We start from the raw sequence: 19,935 nt of genomic DNA on the forward strand, positions 1-19,935 counted from the left end.
AATCAACTTTACAACAGAACAATTACTTTAATACCTATGCGAAGGAAGATTACTGACAGTTTGTTACCAGTATTCCACGAGAACAGCGGTGGGGACTGATGAATGATAAGAATAAATACCTACATAATGAGAAACCATGTATAACAGAATAACAAAACAATTCCTCTATGTTAACATAGACAAATCAAGTATTCGGTCGTTATTTTTGTATTTTATGAGGTATAAAGTAAAGCTGGGATAACCAATATTAGTGGCGCTGGCTGAAAATTCTTAAAACCCAGGGAACCCCCTCTGTCCCAAAAGTAATTAATCCTTAAATGCACTTTATGCAGAAAATTGCACGCTGTGTACATTCCTTTTCTGGAATCTTAGAGAAACCTAAAGTACAGGGTCTTAAATTTCAGAAGTTTCGCAGAGCTGTGTTTGCATTTTCAGTCCGGCTAATGTTAGTATATATGTCCGCTAATCAAAAGATTCGATTTTTATTAGATTTATTTATTTTGTATTGCTTACAGGAGTTATGAGATTGCTCACTGTTCGTTATCTTCGCCTTTCATTTACTGTACACTCGTAAACAAATACAGGATGTGTGTGAAAGCTTAAACAACCAGCAACCAAGGTTCAGTATATTAGGGTCGTGAGTATAATGGAATATTCAGGGTCTATAGGTAGTTAATTAAGGGTCATAGGTTAAATAATATTCTAATTGAATGGGTACAATTCTGAAGGTGGCAGATGTTCAGTCACAAAAGGAAGTAATTGTCTAATGTACATATATTTTGTTTTCTTGCAACATCTATAAAGTACATATTAAAGATGTCCATTATTTGAACATTTTCTTTGAATACAAGGAAACATTAGTAAATAAAAGTTGTTGCATTTATATGAACAGATCTTTTATTACACTTATTAATGCAGTATTATATGGATAAGAAAGCCTGTATGATAAAAAATACTTTTTTGTAAATTCTTTAAACGCGCCTTCTACAGATGGAGAATGACCAAAACAACCCTGCAGAAGATCCAGACATTTTACAACACTTGTCTCAGGCGCACCTTCAACATCCGATGGCCTGAAAAGATCACAAATGAAGAACTATAGAAGAGAGCAGGGCAGGAACCCATAGACATACAAATCAGACGTAGGAAGTGGGGCTGGATTGGACACACCCTAAGGAAGCCACCTTCCAGCACCACACGCCAGGCCCTGACCTGGAACCCACAGGGCAAGAGAAAGAGGGGACGTCCAAGAAACACCTGGAGCCGTGACTCAGAAGTAGAATTAAAAGCGCAGGACATGACCTGGCATGACGCCACAAAAGCAGCCCAGAATCGTGTTCGTTGGAGGACTGTCGTAGATGGCCTATGTTCCTCACGGAACGACAGGCCTAAGTAAGAAGGTCTACAGATTTCCATTTCGGTATAACAGTTCATTAATTTCATTTCACCAAGGTAAAATTCCCGTTAAAACATCTTAAATATTCTTTTTTATATAATACGTGAAAAAGCGGTAAAATAATGCATCTCTTTGTTTTAAAACTCTGCATGTATATTTCAGGCAGTTTATCAAGTGATCTCACTGATCAATCTGATGTAAAGAGGGATAACTCTAAATTTGTACAGGAAGCGCTTGATCAATAAAAGGTAACCACGTCTTGACAAGGTCTTGTTGCTCTGGGTATATCAACCAGGAAGAGTAAACACCAAACCGAAAGTACTTTCCAGCCTGGTGAATATCGGGGTGGAACAATGGATTTCTTGTTTATTAACAGTGATTACACATAAAAGGTAAATCATTTAGTCAAATTTTAAACAGGTATTAATCCGTATATGTTCTATTTTCATTTCATACTCACACATTATAAGATTTTACTTCCATAACGAGCTAATTTAGAATTCCTGTGGTCAGTAATTAGGAGGGTCCTACTGTACATATCATTGTAATAATCAATGGCGGATTTAGAGGGAGCGGGTCCCCCTTAAATGTGAAAAAAAATACAGTGTAGTAGAACAAAAGCAAAAGTATAAGATTTTACAAGATACGTGCAAACAAGTGCATAAAGGTTAACGAAGCTATTATTTGTATTATTTATTTATTCATTTGACTGTGTCTAAAGCATCGCTTCAATGTAGAATGCATGTAACTCGTAAAAGTAACTTTAAAATCCCCCAAAACCCTCGATCCCCCAAACTATTGCTCTCTTTAAAAATAAATCCTGGATCCGCCACTGATTAGCTAAGAAGGGGTATGTATTTATTTACGATCCTAGTCTGTGTATTAAAGGGGCGTAGCCAAGATTCCATGCGAAAATTTTCATTTATATTACTTCCAGGGGTCTGGCTTACATAGCAAAGATAGGAGTGAAATGCTGGGGATATTAGGTGAAAAATAAAAATATTCATCAGCATCTTCTCATGAACAAAGATTTTTTTTTTCAATTATTCAATTAATTTTAACTATTTACAGTTCACACCTCTGATAATACAGATGATGGCCACGCCCTCCAGCTGGGCACAAGATGTCATCACCTGTGACTTTTGTGACAACCCCACCCCAAAATTTTGCAACATCTGTCAAGTCAGTCTGTGTGTGGATTGCGTCAGCAAACATGTGGAAAAGTTCAAGTCCCTAGCGCATGACATCGTTCCTTTCACAAAGAGAAAAATAAAGCTTGTTTTTCCTGATTGCGACATCCATCCCAATGAAAGATGCGAGGCCCATTGCAAAAAATGTGATGTTCCAGTTTGCCTGAAATGCATCCTCGGTTCCCATAATGGACACAGATATGAAGACATGTCTGATATTTTCAACAAGAAGAAAAAAGATATTGAAAAAGAAACCCAGGAAATTGATTCCACTATTATCCCTCAGTATGAAGAGAAAAATGAAGAAACAGAAAACAAGCTATCCATTGCAGTAACCAAGTTTGATGAAATGGACAAAGAGAAAGAAAAACACAGAAAATTCTGGCACCAAGAAGTAGACACCATTTTCAATAAGCTCGGTTCTTTGCTCAACTCCATGAAAGAGAACCATCTGGCTGTTCTAAAATCCCACCACTCCAAAATAAAAGATCCAATTCCAGACATGACCCAAACAATTCAATACAACAAAGAAATTCTAAAGTCAAAAAACGTGTCTGCCGTCACCAACTATAAATCCAAACTCGAGGAATACAGGAACATGCCTGCCGATATTGATGTCAAAATGCCGTCACTGAAAACCAACACAGTCCAAGGGAGAGAACTCAGCCTGGAATTAGAAGAGTACAAGGCTACACTTCAACAGATATCATTATCCGGTCTGGCAGATGATGTCAATAAATCATCAATTATAAAGCTATTGGACAAAGCCAGAGTAATTGCCACCATTCCTACTGGAGTTAATACTCTATACCATGTTGCCTGTGTGGGAGTGGATGAAGCCTGGGTTAGCGGTGAAGATAAAACCATAAGACGTGTTGACATGCACGGGTCTGTACGGGACATTGTCACCACCACCTGTAAAGTCGCGCCTAATGGCCTCACAGTGACCAGTGAGGGAGAACTGGTATACAGTGATGGTCCAAATAGAACTGTGAACATTGTCAGACACGGGAGAACAGAGACACTGATAACCACACCACAGGGCTGGAAACCAGACAGACTATACTGTACTAAGTCAGGGGACATCCTGGTCAGTATGTTTACTACTGATTATAGCCAAAATAAAATTGTCCGTTATCAGGGACACAAAGTGAAACAGGAAATAGATAGAGATGAAGATGGAGAACCAATCTATAAAGGAGGGAAATGCCCACTGTATGTTGTGGAGAACAAGAATGGAGACATCTGTGCCTCTGATATTAATGCTGCCACTGTAGTCGTGGTGGACAAGTCAGGAAGAGTCCGATTCCGATACGACGGTACACCAGCCAGGAGGAAGAAGTCATTTGATCCTAGACATATAGTGACAGACTCCATGAGTCAGATCATTGTGACAGATTACAACAATGACTGTCTACACATCCTGGATCAGAACGGACAGTTTCTGAGATGTGTAGACAATTGTGGACTAGATGGACCTGTAGGACTGAGTGTGGACAGTGAGGGGAAACTGTGGGTAGGGTTATGTGATTCAGGAGAAGTGAAAGTGATTCAGTACATGGAATAAACACACAGACACCAGATAATGACAGAGTTCGCACAGTGCTCTTGATATCTAAATATTTAATCTTTAATGTTTATAGATTACCGGTATATCTAAGTGACAATGTGTTGTTTGTGTTAAATGTAATTATAAGAAAATGTATTAAATCTTACAGTGTAATAAAAAGCTTTTCTACTCAAAACATTTCATGTAAAGTTGTGCACAATCTAGGCTTCACAATTAAAAAATCTAGGCCTCACAATTAAAAAAATATATCCATTAATGAACTGAATATGCAGTATATCAGTTCTCCACAAAAAGCAAAAACAAAAAACAATACGACATACATTTACAATTCACATAATTACCCGTGACTGGTGACTGATCCAAGAGGTATGGGATTATAGTAGTTATGAGATTGATCACTGTTCGTTATCTTCACTTTTCATTTTATTACAATTTTATTCGTACTCGGTGTTTAACGAATAGTCTGGATTAAACATAATAATTATATACTACAGCGTTATCATAAAGTCGTTGACTTTGGTAGAGTTTAGACTCTCGAGACTTTGTTCATTATTAGAAATGGATCGAAAATAAATTGTAAAATTCATCAGGGACCGGAAATCGGAGATTATTTTAGTGAAAACTATGAAGCGCCAAATTAACATATAAACTCAGATAATTGAAGATAAATTTAATTATTTGAAGATATCATCAATCCTTTTGATGCATGCAACAATTCAATTAATGTTATCTTCGATTCAGAATCATTTCACACATTAATTTAATTCATGATAGTATTAATCATTCTGCTGAATTCATGGCACTACATACCATATAATTGAATTACTGCTCTTTTCAGTTGATCAAGGATATCACGATGAGCGCAATAATTCTTTTATAGAGTTCATTCAAACACAATCGACAAACAAAAATGTTCTTGATATATTACTAATTGTTGAAAAGGGAGATTACAGGTCAGTGGCGGATTTAAGGGGGGGGGGGGGCTGCCTAAAATTTTCAAAATTAAAGTAAATCATGGTCACTTGTTCAGAAAAATGTGAACGATAAAAGAAGCAATAAATTCTTCCTCTCTCGGAGAAATAAATGATAAAATCTTTTTATGTATTGAATGGTTTTGTATTGGGAGAACTTACTTTTTTCCAACAACTTTTTAAAATTGCGTCATTAAATTAATTTCATCTTATTGAAAATGGCAGAAAATAGTAAAAACGACTACTTTGGAAACATATTTCAAGCCCTATTTCAGGCCTAATAAAATCTGTAAAATGCAGGATCTGGGCCCCCACCAGGACCCACTGTCTCATAAATCCCCCCCACGCAATTCCTGGATCCGCCCCTGGAGGTGGTGGAGTCATCCGGTTAAAAAAAAGTTGTGGCCGCTACACAAAATAAGTGGCGGCCGCCAGTTCTATACCCTGACACCTATATGTTGTACCGGCTTAACCGTAGTTTTCACATACAAGTTAACAAAGCAATGGTATGCATACTTCCTGTTCTTATTATAACAAGTATTTTTTAGAAATTTCCACAAGCACGATATGGAATATTAGCAATATTTCGTTTCGAAAAAAATAATCATACTAAAATACGCAATTGACCCTCAATGTAGTGTGAATCATTTCCCATGCCTAATCTGAAATAAAATGATGCTTTTAAAATATTTACAACTCTGTGTGAAATAATATCCACTGCGCAAGGGTTGGTCGATCGTTTTTCTCACTACTCAAGGGTTCGTCGATCGTTTCTTCTCTCAAATAGCCAAAAGTTCAACCCTTCCCCTTGATTGATTAAATGTATATTCTTTAACGTTCCTCTCGAGAAGTTTGGACTCGTATAGCCTAGAGACGTCACCATTGCCGGTGAAGGGCTGCAAAATTTAACCCTGATCTATATGCTCAGCGCATATGGCTTAAGGTAGATCTATACTCAGCCTTAAATGGACTCGATCATGAAAAAAATGCCTTTACAAGATAAATATACATTCCAGTAATAGATAGACATTGAAATATATATATGTTGACATGCTATTTTCGTTGTTATTGCTTCTCAAAAGTAAGCACCCCATCAACACTAAGAAAATGCACTCCTCCTTCTTTATTTTTCTTATTAATTATTATTTTCCCAAATAATAATAAGCAACATAGACTATATACCCTTTATTTAATGGTATGTAATCATTTATTCTAATAAATTGGAATAAATATTTTCACAATGTATACTTTATGAGCCCAAACATGTGAAAGGAAATACTGTAGGAGATACCATTTGACGTCAATATTGGCCTTTTCCCTAATTTTGATGGACTAAACCTTGAATAAATTGTTTTTGATTTACAGATTATTATCTTAGAATAAGAATTTGAGCAAGAAAATCATATGTTGACATATTATTTTAGAAGCTATCAGCTCTACAACAAGTACACCCACTTAAAATCTTAAAAAATTTATACATTATCATATTTTCGTAAGACATGTGAAGTTTGAGCATATTTACAACCTTGAATAATAATTTGAACTATGCTAAACTATAACTATTATAAGATACATGTGGTTTACAATTAAATTTTACATTTTATCTGAAAAAAATTCTAGAGAGGCTTTGCACAATGTAAATGTAAAACGAAAGTAACAAACTGAATTTTGATGATCTTGCTTATATGATTAATGTATATGTACGTGTAATGTGTGATATATCTTATATCCTGAGACAAAGTTTCATATGAATCTCTACAGGTCATGAAATCATTTACATGTACATAAATTGGATGTATGCACATGTACACGTACACCACTTACGCCGGTCTAAGTAGATGCAATCTCAATAAGGAATTAATAGATGCCGCCCCAATAATTTTGAAAAAGGAGAGAGGATGAGGAAAAAATGACAAATTCATGACGGTCGGTGAAATAAAACAAATTATTTGCAGCTGATCTTTGAAGCTTGTGTCAATATCTGTAACATTGTAGCAGCGAACACAACTACGATATCTGTGGTCACTGGAGTAGCGAAATGTTAACTTTTCTTTTTTACACGAGCGTACCATGTATTTGTTGATGATAATTTGGAACCTATTCTAACCCGGATCCTCATAAATGAAATATTATCATGATGCTCGTGGAAATCTGAATTGGTCTGACCCCCCCCCCCCTTTCCCATCTGTCCCCCCCCCCCCCCCCCCCCACACACACACTTTCTGATGTCCCGCAATTCCATATGTTGAACATTTGGATCATAGTAAAACTTTTACATACATAAATAGTCAATGTACACTGAATGCCTCACGGACATGTACAATGTAATTGGCACACCCTCATCCACCAAAATGTTGTTTGTTCTTCAACCGATTTTTTTCTAAAGCTATAATCATCTCTGTCTCCCCCCTTTAAATTAAACACACCACAAAATCTCAACTTAAGATTTGACTGATAAGAAGATAAGAACACTGAGGAAGGAATTGATATCGGATATTCATATCTCGTATCGCCATGTAAAAATCAAATGGATATCGTTAAAGTATCACATTTCGGAAAACGGAAGAGTGGTTCCGCATTTACATTTGATTGTGACGTACGCCGAGTATAGGTCTACTTTAACAGCCATACACTTTGTATGAGCCGAGCATTGAGCAGGGAGGGGTCTATATCGTGCCAAACCTGCTGTGACACGGGGCCTCAGTTTTTGCAGTCTCATCTGAAGGACCGTCCCGTTTAGTCGCCTCTTAGGACGGCAAGCAAGGAGTATTGAGGACGCCTTTTCTACCCCCCCCCCCTCCCCCCCCCCCCCCTAGATCCGCACATTCAATGTACAGTTGGTTGGTTGGACATTGTTTAACGTTCCGCTCCAGAATTTTTCACTCATATGGAAACGGATGAAAAGTATGTATCTGATGAAAGTGCATCAGTACTAACTGATTTTGACCCTTTTGCACTTCAAATGATCTTTTATTTCAAGAAATTAGTGAGTTTGCTGACCTGCGCATGTACTTTACATAGGAAAATACGTGTACAAAGACTGTTCAAAAATGATTATTTGTCAATGATTTAATGAGTCTTCTTCTGGTACGATTTACTGTATCGGTAGATGGTCAATATCTAAAGCTACAAAATGCATGAAACGATTAAATAAATCGAAATTGGAATGGGGGATCAATGCACGGTTCTTGTATACCAGAGAGAGAGAGAGAGAGAGAGAGAGATGCCTATTAATGCGTCAAGCTTCAGATGGTCCACATGCTCCCCCGATTTGTAAAACAAATTCAAAAAAATCCCCAACGAAACTATGACAACACACGATAGTTAATGCCAATTTTAATTAAATTTGATGCAAAAAAAAGAAGAAGAGTAGGCCTAAACCAGTCGTTATTTTTTTAAAATTCCTCGCTGCCCCCATCCCATTATTAAGAGAGGATTCCCTCCATCACCCCCTTTAGGTGCTTCTGCCACCCACCCCCCCCCTTTCAAAGTATGAAAACAGCATCCAATTATTACAAGTAATCTCCTCATTATTTTTCCTGTGGATTGACATAATCATGGGGCGTCTATCAAAGTAAGAATGACCCCAGCATACGTAAATTATTGATGCAATTATTGAACTTTAATTACGTTATAAAATGTAACTGTAAAACGACAATAATTTGTTTCACATGGGTGTGCCATGATGGAGACTGATTAATCTACAAAATAAAAACAGCAATCTTTGTACAACAGACAAAATATGAAATATCAATGAATGCTCGTAATAATAAGATGCAAAGTCTTTGGGCGAAAAGTATGGGGACGAACCATCCAAGGCCCAAACGTCTGGAGGCGAAACGTCCCGCACACAAAAATGAAGAACTCTTCAGTGCAGTAAAGGTACGAAAATGCTGGTCGCGATTCAACAATAATCATGATTGTTGACAAGAAACAGGAGAGAAATTTTAAGGGTATCAATTCAAGATAATCGAAAACGGGCGCAAGATTTATGTGGCCGAGTTTATGCCGGTAAGCTTGTTAAACGGATTACAGAAATGCCCCATTTGTTGTTGCACAGGAGTCGCGAAGCTCAGTGGTAGTATTTATGCCCATTTCTCATATATTTCTACTTTATTGATAAAATTGCCGACTCCTGTGGTTGTTGCATTTTACAGGCACCTGGAAATTTCATGAAAGACTTCATTAAAATATCTATCCATTCATATAATATGTTGACAGTGCTACCGTTTGATAGCAATTACAAAATAATTCCTAAACTGGTAACCTGTTGACTTCGCATCTTTTGTGTTTGTGTGTAGCAACCAAGTAGCAGGGTACTAGTTTAATATGCTGTCCTCCAGACAAACATTTTATAAAGGTCTAAAACATTAAACACCTATTCTCATAAAATGACTTCAATTTCAAAGTGCTGCGCAACTAGATAACTCAGAATTAATGCTACAAATTTGGTGTTTTTTTTTAGTTCTTCTTGCAAAATATTGTGATGTCATTTTTTAGATATAAAAAGATAGACGCTATGTCTTTGAAGAATCAACAATCAAATATAAGATTGAACCTATAATTCTAGAGGGGTGGAATTACCTTAAATTAATGTGAATGTTTAGATATTTTCTGGATGAAAATTTCTTTCATTAGGTCTAATTTAATGAAGAAAATTAAACCAGAGTGCACTGGCAAACACATCTTTTCCCTCAACCACTGCAGAGATTATTTCTTTTTGCTCGTCTTTTAATTCTACCGTGTAATTCTGTGTCCACTGCACATCATACTCTTTCCTTTCTTTCTTGTCTTTAAGCTCTTTGCGAAAGGTACGTTTCACTGTTTTCCATATATAGTAGTAGGCGTTTCTTCATTGAGCATTCATTTTCAAAAAAAGAAGGGTGTTCCAATGACAGTTTCCAGTATGATGGCAATATCAATTTGAATCGAGAAAAGTGACATTTATAAGTGTTCAGTGTACAATATTTTAATATTATTTCATGATTTTTTTACAGTGTTAAGGACTTACGAATTATCAGTGAGATTATCATTAGTTGTATTCAATTTTAATTTTAAATTGATGTGTTTATTCTTTGGGGATGTTAAAAACCGTTTTGAAGCGATTCTGCAATTTTCTGCTACAATACGGGTATATTCTAATTGTGGTGAGCGTCCCGAGTCTCTGTGAATGATGTGTAAATGTATTAATCATATAATATAATGGCTGGTATAGGTTCAGTCCAGGTTTGAGTAAATTTTATTGCTGTATTGTTATGACTATTTCAATGAGGTTTTCCTCCTTTCATACACTGTATCGTCAACTTTTCCTCCATATCAAAATTTCTCTGGTGTAGCATTCCTCCTTAAGACTAGGAGATGAGAGGGGTCTTGATGAAATTTTTTTGAAACCAGTTTTATTTCTCGGACATTAAACATCTGATCTCGTCCCTAATTACGATTTCACTGTTACCGTACTGCTACATGTGATATCACCGTTGTTGTCTTAGACCCGAGGTCATGTTTGTGTTTAATTTTAGGAAAATGTAGAATGTGTAAACAAAGAATGCACTGAGAAAAGAAAACGTGTCGTCATGGCCGTGGATGTGAGACAGAAACTAACTTGGAAGATCGATGACAACTGGGACCAGGGTATGTAAGCATAACGAGGAGGGGGGAGGGGTCTCTAATTAACTGTCGTCTCTGTGTACGAGGTCAGAAACTTGTTTGGCCATCTAAACAGAATGTATATATATTGTTAAATGTTCCGCTTGAGAAATTTTTCACTCGTAAGGAGATGTTGCCATTGCCGGTGAAGGGTTGCAAAATTTAGGCCTATGCTCGACGCTTATGGCCTTTGAACAGGGAAGGATCTTTATTGTGCCACACCTGCTGTGACACAGGGCCTTGGTTTTTGCGGTCTCATCCGATGGACCACCCAATGTAGTCTCCTCTTACGGCAAGCAAGGGGTAGTGAGGACCTATTCTAACTCGGATTCCCACATAATTTTAAACATTAAGCAATCAAATATTTAGTGTCTGTTTAATGGGTGCTAGGAACATAAGGGGGGGGGGGGGCTTTATGATTTGTAGAGACAAAACGTATGGAATGTTAAAGATCTCTTTCTTGACTTCACAACATCGAGGACATCAAGCTGTGCATCGCTCGCCGTAACTTTTGAAAATTTTAGGCTTATTCTCAGAACGTGCAACAAAAATCTAAAGATTAAATCCTTTTCTGAGTATTATTTGATGATATACTGTTTATAGCTATTCCCAAATAAGATATTTATGTTGCAACATGTGTAAGTTAAATATAGAATTATTTGTTTGGGCCACAGCTTAGTATTTGAGAGATATTAGTAGGCACAGAGGTTGCTTTAGAAAAATCAAAAATTAGTAATACATTTTTGTAGCAATAAGGACACCCAGTTCTGGGAGTTTTTAAAGATCCACACTTGCACCATCTACACGCGACACTTCAGATTATGTGATACGCAGATGAGCATTAAAGCCTATGGGCGTTGTGTTTTGTTTATATGAAGGTAATGTTCTACTTGTCCTGTGTTTTGTTATTGACAGCCTGCCATTTTATCAGAACGTGTCACTGTGTATACGGCTCCTACCGCTGCACCAGGTGTGAGTCTGACACCTTTACTTACCTGGACTACCTGAGACACACCTGTAGACCCAAGGCTCTGCATCAGTGCTCTCTGTGTGGACACCTGTATTTCAACGATGACGAGTTTCGGTCACATGATTGTACCTGTCGTCCGCAATCTTTGACGGAAGGAACCCAGCATCACAGTTAGTAATCTGTACAGTGTAATCACAGTGTTGTGCAGCCTGTATATTACGAATCACTGCTTATAACGAAGTGACACTCATTTTCAACTTGGTTAGGTATTTTGTGTAGTCTTACATAACACGTATGCGAGTATCAAGCGCATCAAACATCTAATTTCATTTAGATTGATATGCTTTCAATGTGTTTTTTTTTTTAGCTCACCTAAGCTGAAAACTCAAGTGAATTTTTCTGACCACCTGTTGTCCGTCGTCTGTTTGTAAACTTTTCATACGTTCGACTTCTTCCTCAGAACCACTGGGCCAATATCAACAAAACTTGGTACAAATCATCCTTAGGTGAACGGAATTCAAATTTGTTCAAATGAAGGACCATGCCCTCTTCAAAGGAGAGATAATCACAAAAATAGGATGGGGTCATTTGAAAATCTTCTTCTCAAGATCCACTGAGCCAGAAAAACTGCAATTTACATGAAAGGTTCTTGGCATTAGTAGTGGCGATTCAATTTTGTTAAAATCATGGCCCCCGGGGAAGGGTTGAGCCACAATAGGGGATCAGAGTTTTACATGCAAATTTATAGGGAATATCTTTAAAAATCTTCTTTTTAAGAACCACTGGGCCGGAAAAGTTTATATTTACATGAAATGCTTCCTGATGTAGTGCAAATTCAATTTTGTAAAAATCATGACCCCCGGGGTAGGGTGGAACCACAATAGGGGATCAAAGTTTTACATGCAAATTTATAGGGAATATCTTTAAAAATCTTCTTCTCAAGAACCACTGGGCCAGAAAGTTTATATTTACATGAAATGCTTCCTGAGGTAGTGCATATTCAAGTTTGTAAAAATCATGGCCCCAGGGAGTAGGTTGGGGCCACAATAAGGATAAAAGTTTTACATGCAAATATGTAGGAAAAATGTAACATGGACCAAGGTGACTCAGGTTAACAATGTGACCCATGGACCTCTTGTTTTGGTTCAAAATACATCAAGAACATCAAGGTTATAGAGAACATCCAAATACAGTAAGACAAGATTATAGCGAACATCCAGATACAGTAAGACAAGGTTATAGAGAACATCCAGATACAGTAAGACAAGGTTATAGAGAACATCCAGATACAGTAAGACAAGGTTATAGAGAACATCCAGATACAGTAAGACAAGGTTATAGAGAACATCCAGATACAGTAAGACAAGGTTATAGAGAACATCCATTTCCAGCAAAAACAATTCGTTATAACCAAACCTCATTTATATCACTGATAATTTTCTCTCAATTGGGATTGAATATGGCTTCACAATAAGTGTGAATTCGTTATAAGCATGATTGATATAAGCATATTTGACTTCACTAATGTATACATGTACAATGAAAAGGAGAAGACAGCAAACATTGATCAATCTCATATCTCCCATAAAGAATACAAAAATTGTTTGGCAAACACAGACGCCTGAACATTCCTAAGGTGGTATCAGGTGCCTAAGAGGAGTAAGCATCCCATGTCGACTGGTTACGCCTGTTGTAGGTACAGGAATAAACCTTTGTACAACTTAACCTCTCGATTCATTGAGTCGCTTACAAAATTGTAGTACCACTGTGTAGATGTGTTTATTTGTTGCTTTGTGTCCCATCGGGAAAACTTGTAAAGAAATGCTATAAACTGTAATAAATTTTCGCTCAGAAGGAAACGTCACAAACTGTAATGAAGTGCTATCAATTTTCGCCAAACGGACCCTTCCCAATCGGGACCCCCCCCCCCTAAATTCCCAATTTACTTATCTAGAAATTCCCAAGATCACAAACTGTTACATTGTGTATATAAAAAAAATTAAATCGTGTTAATTTTGCTTTTACTTATAACTTCTTACGCATTTTCCACAAGGCCTGGAAAGTAAAATTTCCAAATTTGACCCAAAACATCGATAATTTTCCCAATCTAATGGGAACCGGACCCTGTACCAAAAAGGACAATGACAGCCCTGGTAATGAAGTGCTATAAATTTTCAACAATGCATGGCACTTACGGATGTAGTGCAGAGAGTTCTTAATTATGCCTGCCACAACACGGATTCTCCATTATTTCTGAAAGAACTGTGATTTTCACTTTTGATGACAGGTGCTTGACAAAGAAACTGTCATTACCTTTGAATTTTTATGTTTGATGATGCACCAGTTGAGAATTGAATCTGGTTGTGATCTGAACGTCCACGAGGTTACCTCCGACTGAAGTTAAGAGCTGTGGAACTCGCAGAACTTGAAATATGCAAATAAAAGTCAATTTTCTTTTGTTGTTGCAATGTAAATTTTTATTTTGGTTGATGCAATGCAGTCTGAAGGACATGTTTTGAAAAAAAAAATGTATTTATGAAGTCTGCTATGAGCTATCAATGTGTTATTACTGCAATCATTTGACACCGACTTAACATGTATTACTTTCTGTTTCAGAACATGAGAAGAGTGGTCAGTTGATGAAGGGGAGAGGTCACACAGGTCAAGGTCATATACGTCACAGTGAACATAGCATTGTAGACAACTCATCAGCAGACACAGTCCAAGTGAAAGTAGAAGACGGGATCACCGGTGGAGAATTAGAACTCACAGGGAATTCTGGGAAGGGAATCCAGGTCCCTGATGGGGTGAAGATAAATTGGGTCGCAAATAACCAAACAGCACTGTCACAAATAGAGTTCTCCGCTAATGAAATGCATGACTCGGCCAAAGATGATGAAAAAAATATCAGGTCTAAATTAAAGCGAACCTGGACTGTTTCAGATAATGATTCTGAGCCACGTGAGGAGACATTCTGCTCACATGAGAAGGAAATGAAGACAGCGTCTAGTTCACCGGCCCCAACCAAACACCAGAATGTTTCCCTTCCTGTCACAACCCCAACCAAACACCAGAATGTGGAAAGCAATACAACAACCGGTGGCTTTCTGTTCGTAAATTTCTCTACTCCTTCTACGCATTCTATCAACCAGCACAACATAGTCGACTCATCAACTCGCTCTTCTCCAGCAGATTCCATAAAAACTTTGATCGATTCTGTTGACCAGCACACTTCTAAATCTGTAGACATGCCCATTATACCGACAAGGTTGCGACCTCGTGAAAATTTCCCCGTACCAAAAAACGGGGACACTCTCCCTTCGTCTCAGGCTGACTTTGTGTGTAACCCTGTAGTTGTAAAACCAGTCATTTCAACAACGGAGAGTGATGGATGTACAGCCTCGTCTTCTCAGAATCAGGATGTCTGTTCCGCTGTGAAGTTTGTTGAAAAGAAACCGGAGTGTATTCATGTGAAACTTGAACCGGAGTGTACGTATGTGAAAAGTGAACCAGAGTGTACATATGTGAAAAGTGAACCGGAAGAGTCTTCAGATCTTCTGTACATAGACAACGCAGAAGGACCGGGAGAAGATGGGGAGGAAATGGCTGCCCTGTCCGGGGTTTCTGCGACCCCTGTACATACAGATAGAGTTGCTGATCAGACAGATGGTGTTGATTGTGAAGGTGTAAGGACAGAAACGGGAAATACGACAGGAAAGCCGGTCAAGGATCCTCCCTCTGATCGACACAGATGTAGAACTTGTGAGAAAACCTTCCGACAAGTTAAAACACTGATGGTAATCACTTTAATTGTATGTCACTGTTAGCTCACCTGATAGCTCAAGGTCAACCCATAGTAAGTACTGCTCCTTAGTAAGTACTATGCCTTAGTAGGTACTCTTAGTATTAAAGTACTGCACATAAAGTTATGCGAACGTGACCCTCTATTGGGTTACTTCAGATCCTAGTGTAGTGATATAGGTGAGCGGATGAAAGGATCTGATTTTAATCAGATTGGGATCTGGTATCAATCTTATACAATGCACTGTGTATCTGATAGCTTGGGGTATTTTTTTTTGCAGATTTCTTATAGAAGTAATTTGTCATATTTTACGTAGGTAGATAACCCCGTCCTTTTCCATCACATTATAGAAAAAAAGGCGCAGAAGTAACTTATTAAATACAGGACTTGTGGGAACTCTTTTTGAATTTCCTATAAAAGCAAAACTTGAAAAACGACGCTTTTCCCATACCCTGCTGGTGCAACATAAATGAGATTGCTACACATTAAAACAAGGTTGTAATGAACACTCCAGGTCCACAGAAAAACAGACTTCATAATACAGTAAATAATGGTTATAGAGAACATCAAGGGCCAGGAAAAAATAGTTTTATTGTAACCAGACTTCATTATACAGTAAATAATGGCTATAGAGAACATCAAGGGCCAGGAAAAAATAGTTTTATTGTAACCAGACTTCATAATACAGTAAATAATGGTTATAGAGAACATCAAGGGCCAGGAAAAAATAGTTTTATTGTAACCAGACTTCATAATACAGTAAATAATGGTTATAGAGAACATCAAGGGCCAGGAAAAAATAGTTTTATTGTAACCAGACTTCATAATACAGTAAATAATGGTTATAGAGAACATCAAGGGCCAGGAAAAAATAGTTTTATTGTAACCAGACTTCATAATACAGTAAATAATGGTTATAGAGAACATCAAGGGCCAGGAAAAATAGTTTTATTGTAACCAGACTTCATAATACAGTAAATAATGGCTATAGAGAACATCAAGGGCCAGGAAAAAATAGTTTTATTGTAACCAGACTTCATAATACAGTAAATAATGGCTATAGAGAACATCAAGGGCCAGGAAAAAATAGTTTTATTGTAACCAGACTTCATAATACAGTAAATAATGGCTATAGAGAACATCAAGGGCCAGGAAAAAATAGTTTTATTGTAACCAGACTTCATAATACAGTAAATAATGGCTATAGAGAACATCAAGGGCCAGGAAAAAATAGTTTTATTGTAACCAGACTTCATTATAACCTGTCCAATAGTAATTTTGCTATTTTACCCTCATGGGAAATGAATATCACTTTGCAATAAGCTTCAGTTTGTTATAAGTATGTTCGTTATAATTGTGTTTTACTGTACGTACATCTGCTCAGTAAAGCAGGTGCCCCAGGATTTCTCTTGTTAGGTATTTGAAAATAGTTTTAGTTTATTGTTTTTGGACATGACCTAGTTTGTCTAATCATTGAAGGTACATGAACAAACTCACAGTGGAGAGAAAGAGAGGGAATATTCGTGTTACATCTGTAGTAAAACCTGTCCTACGCCCGGCTTCCTGAAGAGACACCTCAGGACTCACAAAGAGGAGGCACCGTGTCCCGCCCAAAGTACACTCAAGTAAGGATACCCGATCACATACTTACTCACATGATTCGAGCGAGTGTGCGAGTGGATCTAACATCTAATTTTAATTAGATTGATGTACCACATATTGCTCGCCAAGGGCAAATTATTTTTGGGGGATTCTGTTTATTTGCTTTACTTCATGAACTTTTATTTGCCTGATGGGCTGTATTATGGTATAGACTTTTCTATCCGTCCATCTGTCTGTAAGCTTTCATCTTTTTCACACTGCTAGGCTTAGGACTATTAAACGTGGTGCATCTTGTGGCCTCCTTCTGGAATTTTATGTTTACAAATCGTGTTTGGATCATACATGTATATTTCACAAATTAAGGGCCTGTTTACCAGACCAAGGTGAATTACTTGAAATACACTGTAAATGATCAAGTTACAAATAGTCTGGTTAAAGGGACTGGTTCACAATTTTTGATAAAAATATTTTTCATTTTTGATGTTAAACAAAAAAAAAAAATGACTCATTTAACGTTGACAGCCAAAATTTTGACCTTCTGAATGTAAGAATAAAAGCAAAATTTTAGCCTTTAATATGTGTTATGTAAACAAAAACTCGAGTCTTTTTATGTATACAAACAATCCAGTGAAATATTGATTTTGTAAAATAAAGCATCTTAATTTTGCATAGTCACAAATTTACTTTTAGATGACACATTTTACCCCAAAAATGCTTGAAATGCGAAAGATATAATAAACGTAGATCGATATCCATTTCTTTTAAAAATTTCGTAAACAATAACATACCGCAATCTTTGTTTACAAAACAAATAATAAACTCTCTAAAATGAGCTTCTGTGATAATGTATAACCCCAATTTTTATGTGAACTCTTTTAAACACATTAGGCAGTAAATTTTGATCATTAAAAGTGAAAAAGAAAAGTTTGGGGAAAATCGTGAATCAGTCCCTTTAAATCCAGTGACTGTGCTTAAGAATGTCCTTAAGATTCCTGAAGAATTGCTGTGCAACCTTAAAATTCTGATGAGGTTTTTGCAATGCCAGATTCTATGGCTGTATTCATGGTTGTGGGATTTTTTAGTGTTGTATGTTTACATCAGATTAAATATTAGCTCACCTGGGCAGAAATCTGGCTTTTGATCACTTTTTGGTTTGCGTCGGCCTGTCTGTAAACTTTTAACACTTCTTCTTCAGAACCACAGGGCTGATTTCAATTAAACTAACTTGACACAAAGCATGCTTGGGTAAAGAGGATTCAAAGTCCAAATGTAGTGGCAAACCCTTTTTGAAGTGGCAATAATTAAGAATCATGTAGTAAACATTTTATGGTATCTTTAAAAATCTTCATCTCCAGAACCACTGAACCAATTTCAATCAAACTTGGCAGAAATTAGCATTGGGTAAAGGAGATTTAGGTGTGTTCAGATGAAGGTCCATGCTTTCTCAAAATTGGAGATAATTAAGATGTAAAATTAGGGTGGGGTATTGGGCCAGAAAAGTTAGAATTTACATGAAAACTTCCTGACATAGTGTAAATTCAAGTTTCTGCAAATTATGACTTCTGCAGGTAAGTTGGGACCACATTTGGAGATCAGAAATGTGAACAACAGCTGGTCAGTGTAATTCAGGTGAGGGATGTGGCCCATGGGCCTCTTGTTTTTCTGTTTCTTAAGGATTTTTGGTATTATCTAGTAATTTCTACTATTACATGTTGTACATATGTATATATGTGTGTGTATATTATATATACTCACTACTTCCTGAAATCATTAATTAGTGGATTAGCCAATCAAATTGTAGAATTCATAACAGTTGCATAAGATTTTTTTTTTTATCATTCCCTCTGTTGTTGATTTCAGCTCTGATCTGGACAAAGTTCCCGAGTCTCAGCCGACCTGTAGCTCAACTGCTAGATCTACTTCCAGCTGCTCTGAGGAGTCTACGCCCGTTTCTAGCCCCATTGCCGAGTCCACACATAATGACAGCCCAGATGGCGAGCCCGAGCCTGATGGTAGCCGAGATTCCCGCTCTACACCCCCTCATAGGCAGGTCGCTGAGCACTCTACACCCCCGCATAGCCAGGTCACTGAGCATGAGTCGACCACCACCCAGTATGTGGAGTCTGAGCACACCTCTAGCCGCTTCGCGACCTGCGATGAGGAGATTTTGCGTAATCTAGAAAATGCCAGACTAGAGGCTTCAACTGTTAAACAGACTACCTGGGCAGTGAAAATCTTTAAAGGTGTGTGATAATAGAAAACAAAGTACTCCAATTTGTGTTGTACTAACAACATACAAGACTGTGTTAAAATCAATTTTACAAAATTCTTGTTACATGATTTCTGTAATTCAAATCTACATTTAAGTTAGCTATTTTTCATATTGACAACTGATATGCAAAATCTCCTATTCTTTTTTTTTATTTCAAAAAACACATGTATGTAAGGCATTGTTGTTGCAATGAATACATCTGCTTTTGATTCCATTCTCTTTCTATATATAAGGAGGTATAAGTACTTAAGTAACTGCCGCATCGTTGATAGTACGCACTACCAATATTGAACAAGTCCTGAGAACGTGTTAGTCTTACGTATATTATAATTATACATGTATTTTAAAAGACATGACAAAATTTAAACTTCCCTAGGATAATTGAACTTGAAGTCTTTGTAGAAATTTTGAAAATTTCCTGCTCTCTGAGAAATTAAAAAAAAATTTATTTCTCCTCATTATATGAAGTGTAAATAGAGTTAGGGTGGATTACACAGTATAATTTAATTTTGTAAA

The 19,935-nt window shown here is 37.0% G+C and overlaps 2 protein-coding genes across 5 annotated transcripts in view; both read left to right on the forward strand.

Moving 5' to 3' along the window:
• Positions 1–19,935, forward strand: part of LOC125661226 (uncharacterized) — a 117,534-nt gene that overhangs the window by 92,615 nt on the left and 4,984 nt on the right. Inside the window, exons 1-6 of one of the 3 annotated variants that reach the window (XM_056146589.1) lie at positions 8,995–9,138; positions 10,647–10,762; positions 11,689–11,913; positions 14,360–15,540; positions 17,025–17,170; positions 19,008–19,390. In XM_056146589.1, the coding sequence (XP_056002564.1) occupies positions 10,741–10,762; positions 11,689–11,913; positions 14,360–15,540; positions 17,025–17,170; positions 19,008–19,390 (1,957 nt within the window). In that variant the 5' untranslated portion in view covers positions 8,995–9,138; positions 10,647–10,740. Of the gene's footprint in view, positions 1–8,994; positions 9,139–10,646; positions 10,763–11,688; positions 11,914–14,359; positions 15,541–17,024; positions 17,171–19,007; positions 19,391–19,935 lie in introns of those variants that run through there. The other 2 variants (XM_056146588.1, XM_056146590.1) reach the window with 2 other exon arrangements.
• LOC130046573 (uncharacterized) lies at positions 1,602–4,294 on the forward strand. 2 transcript variants are annotated; one of them, XM_056146594.1, is made up of 2 exons: positions 1,602–1,788; positions 2,468–4,294. In XM_056146594.1, exon 2 carries the CDS (start codon positions 2,489–2,491, stop codon positions 4,151–4,153), a length of 1,665 nt encoding a protein of 554 aa, XP_056002569.1. In that variant the 5' UTR covers positions 1,602–1,788; positions 2,468–2,488; the 3' UTR covers positions 4,154–4,294. The 2 variants fall into 2 exon arrangements, with proteins under 2 accessions (XP_056002569.1, XP_056002568.1); XM_056146593.1 differs by having other exon boundaries at positions 1,603–1,788; positions 2,489–4,294.

This window comes from Ostrea edulis, chromosome 8 (assembly GCF_947568905.1).
Source record: "Ostrea edulis chromosome 8, xbOstEdul1.1, whole genome shotgun sequence".
Classification (NCBI taxonomy): domain Eukaryota; kingdom Metazoa; phylum Mollusca; class Bivalvia; order Ostreida; family Ostreidae; genus Ostrea; species Ostrea edulis.

Coding starts and splice junctions, on each gene's coding strand:
- LOC130046573 (XM_056146594.1), top strand. CDS start 2,489: ATGATGGCCACGCCCTCCAGCTGGGCACAAGATGTCATCACCTGTGAC.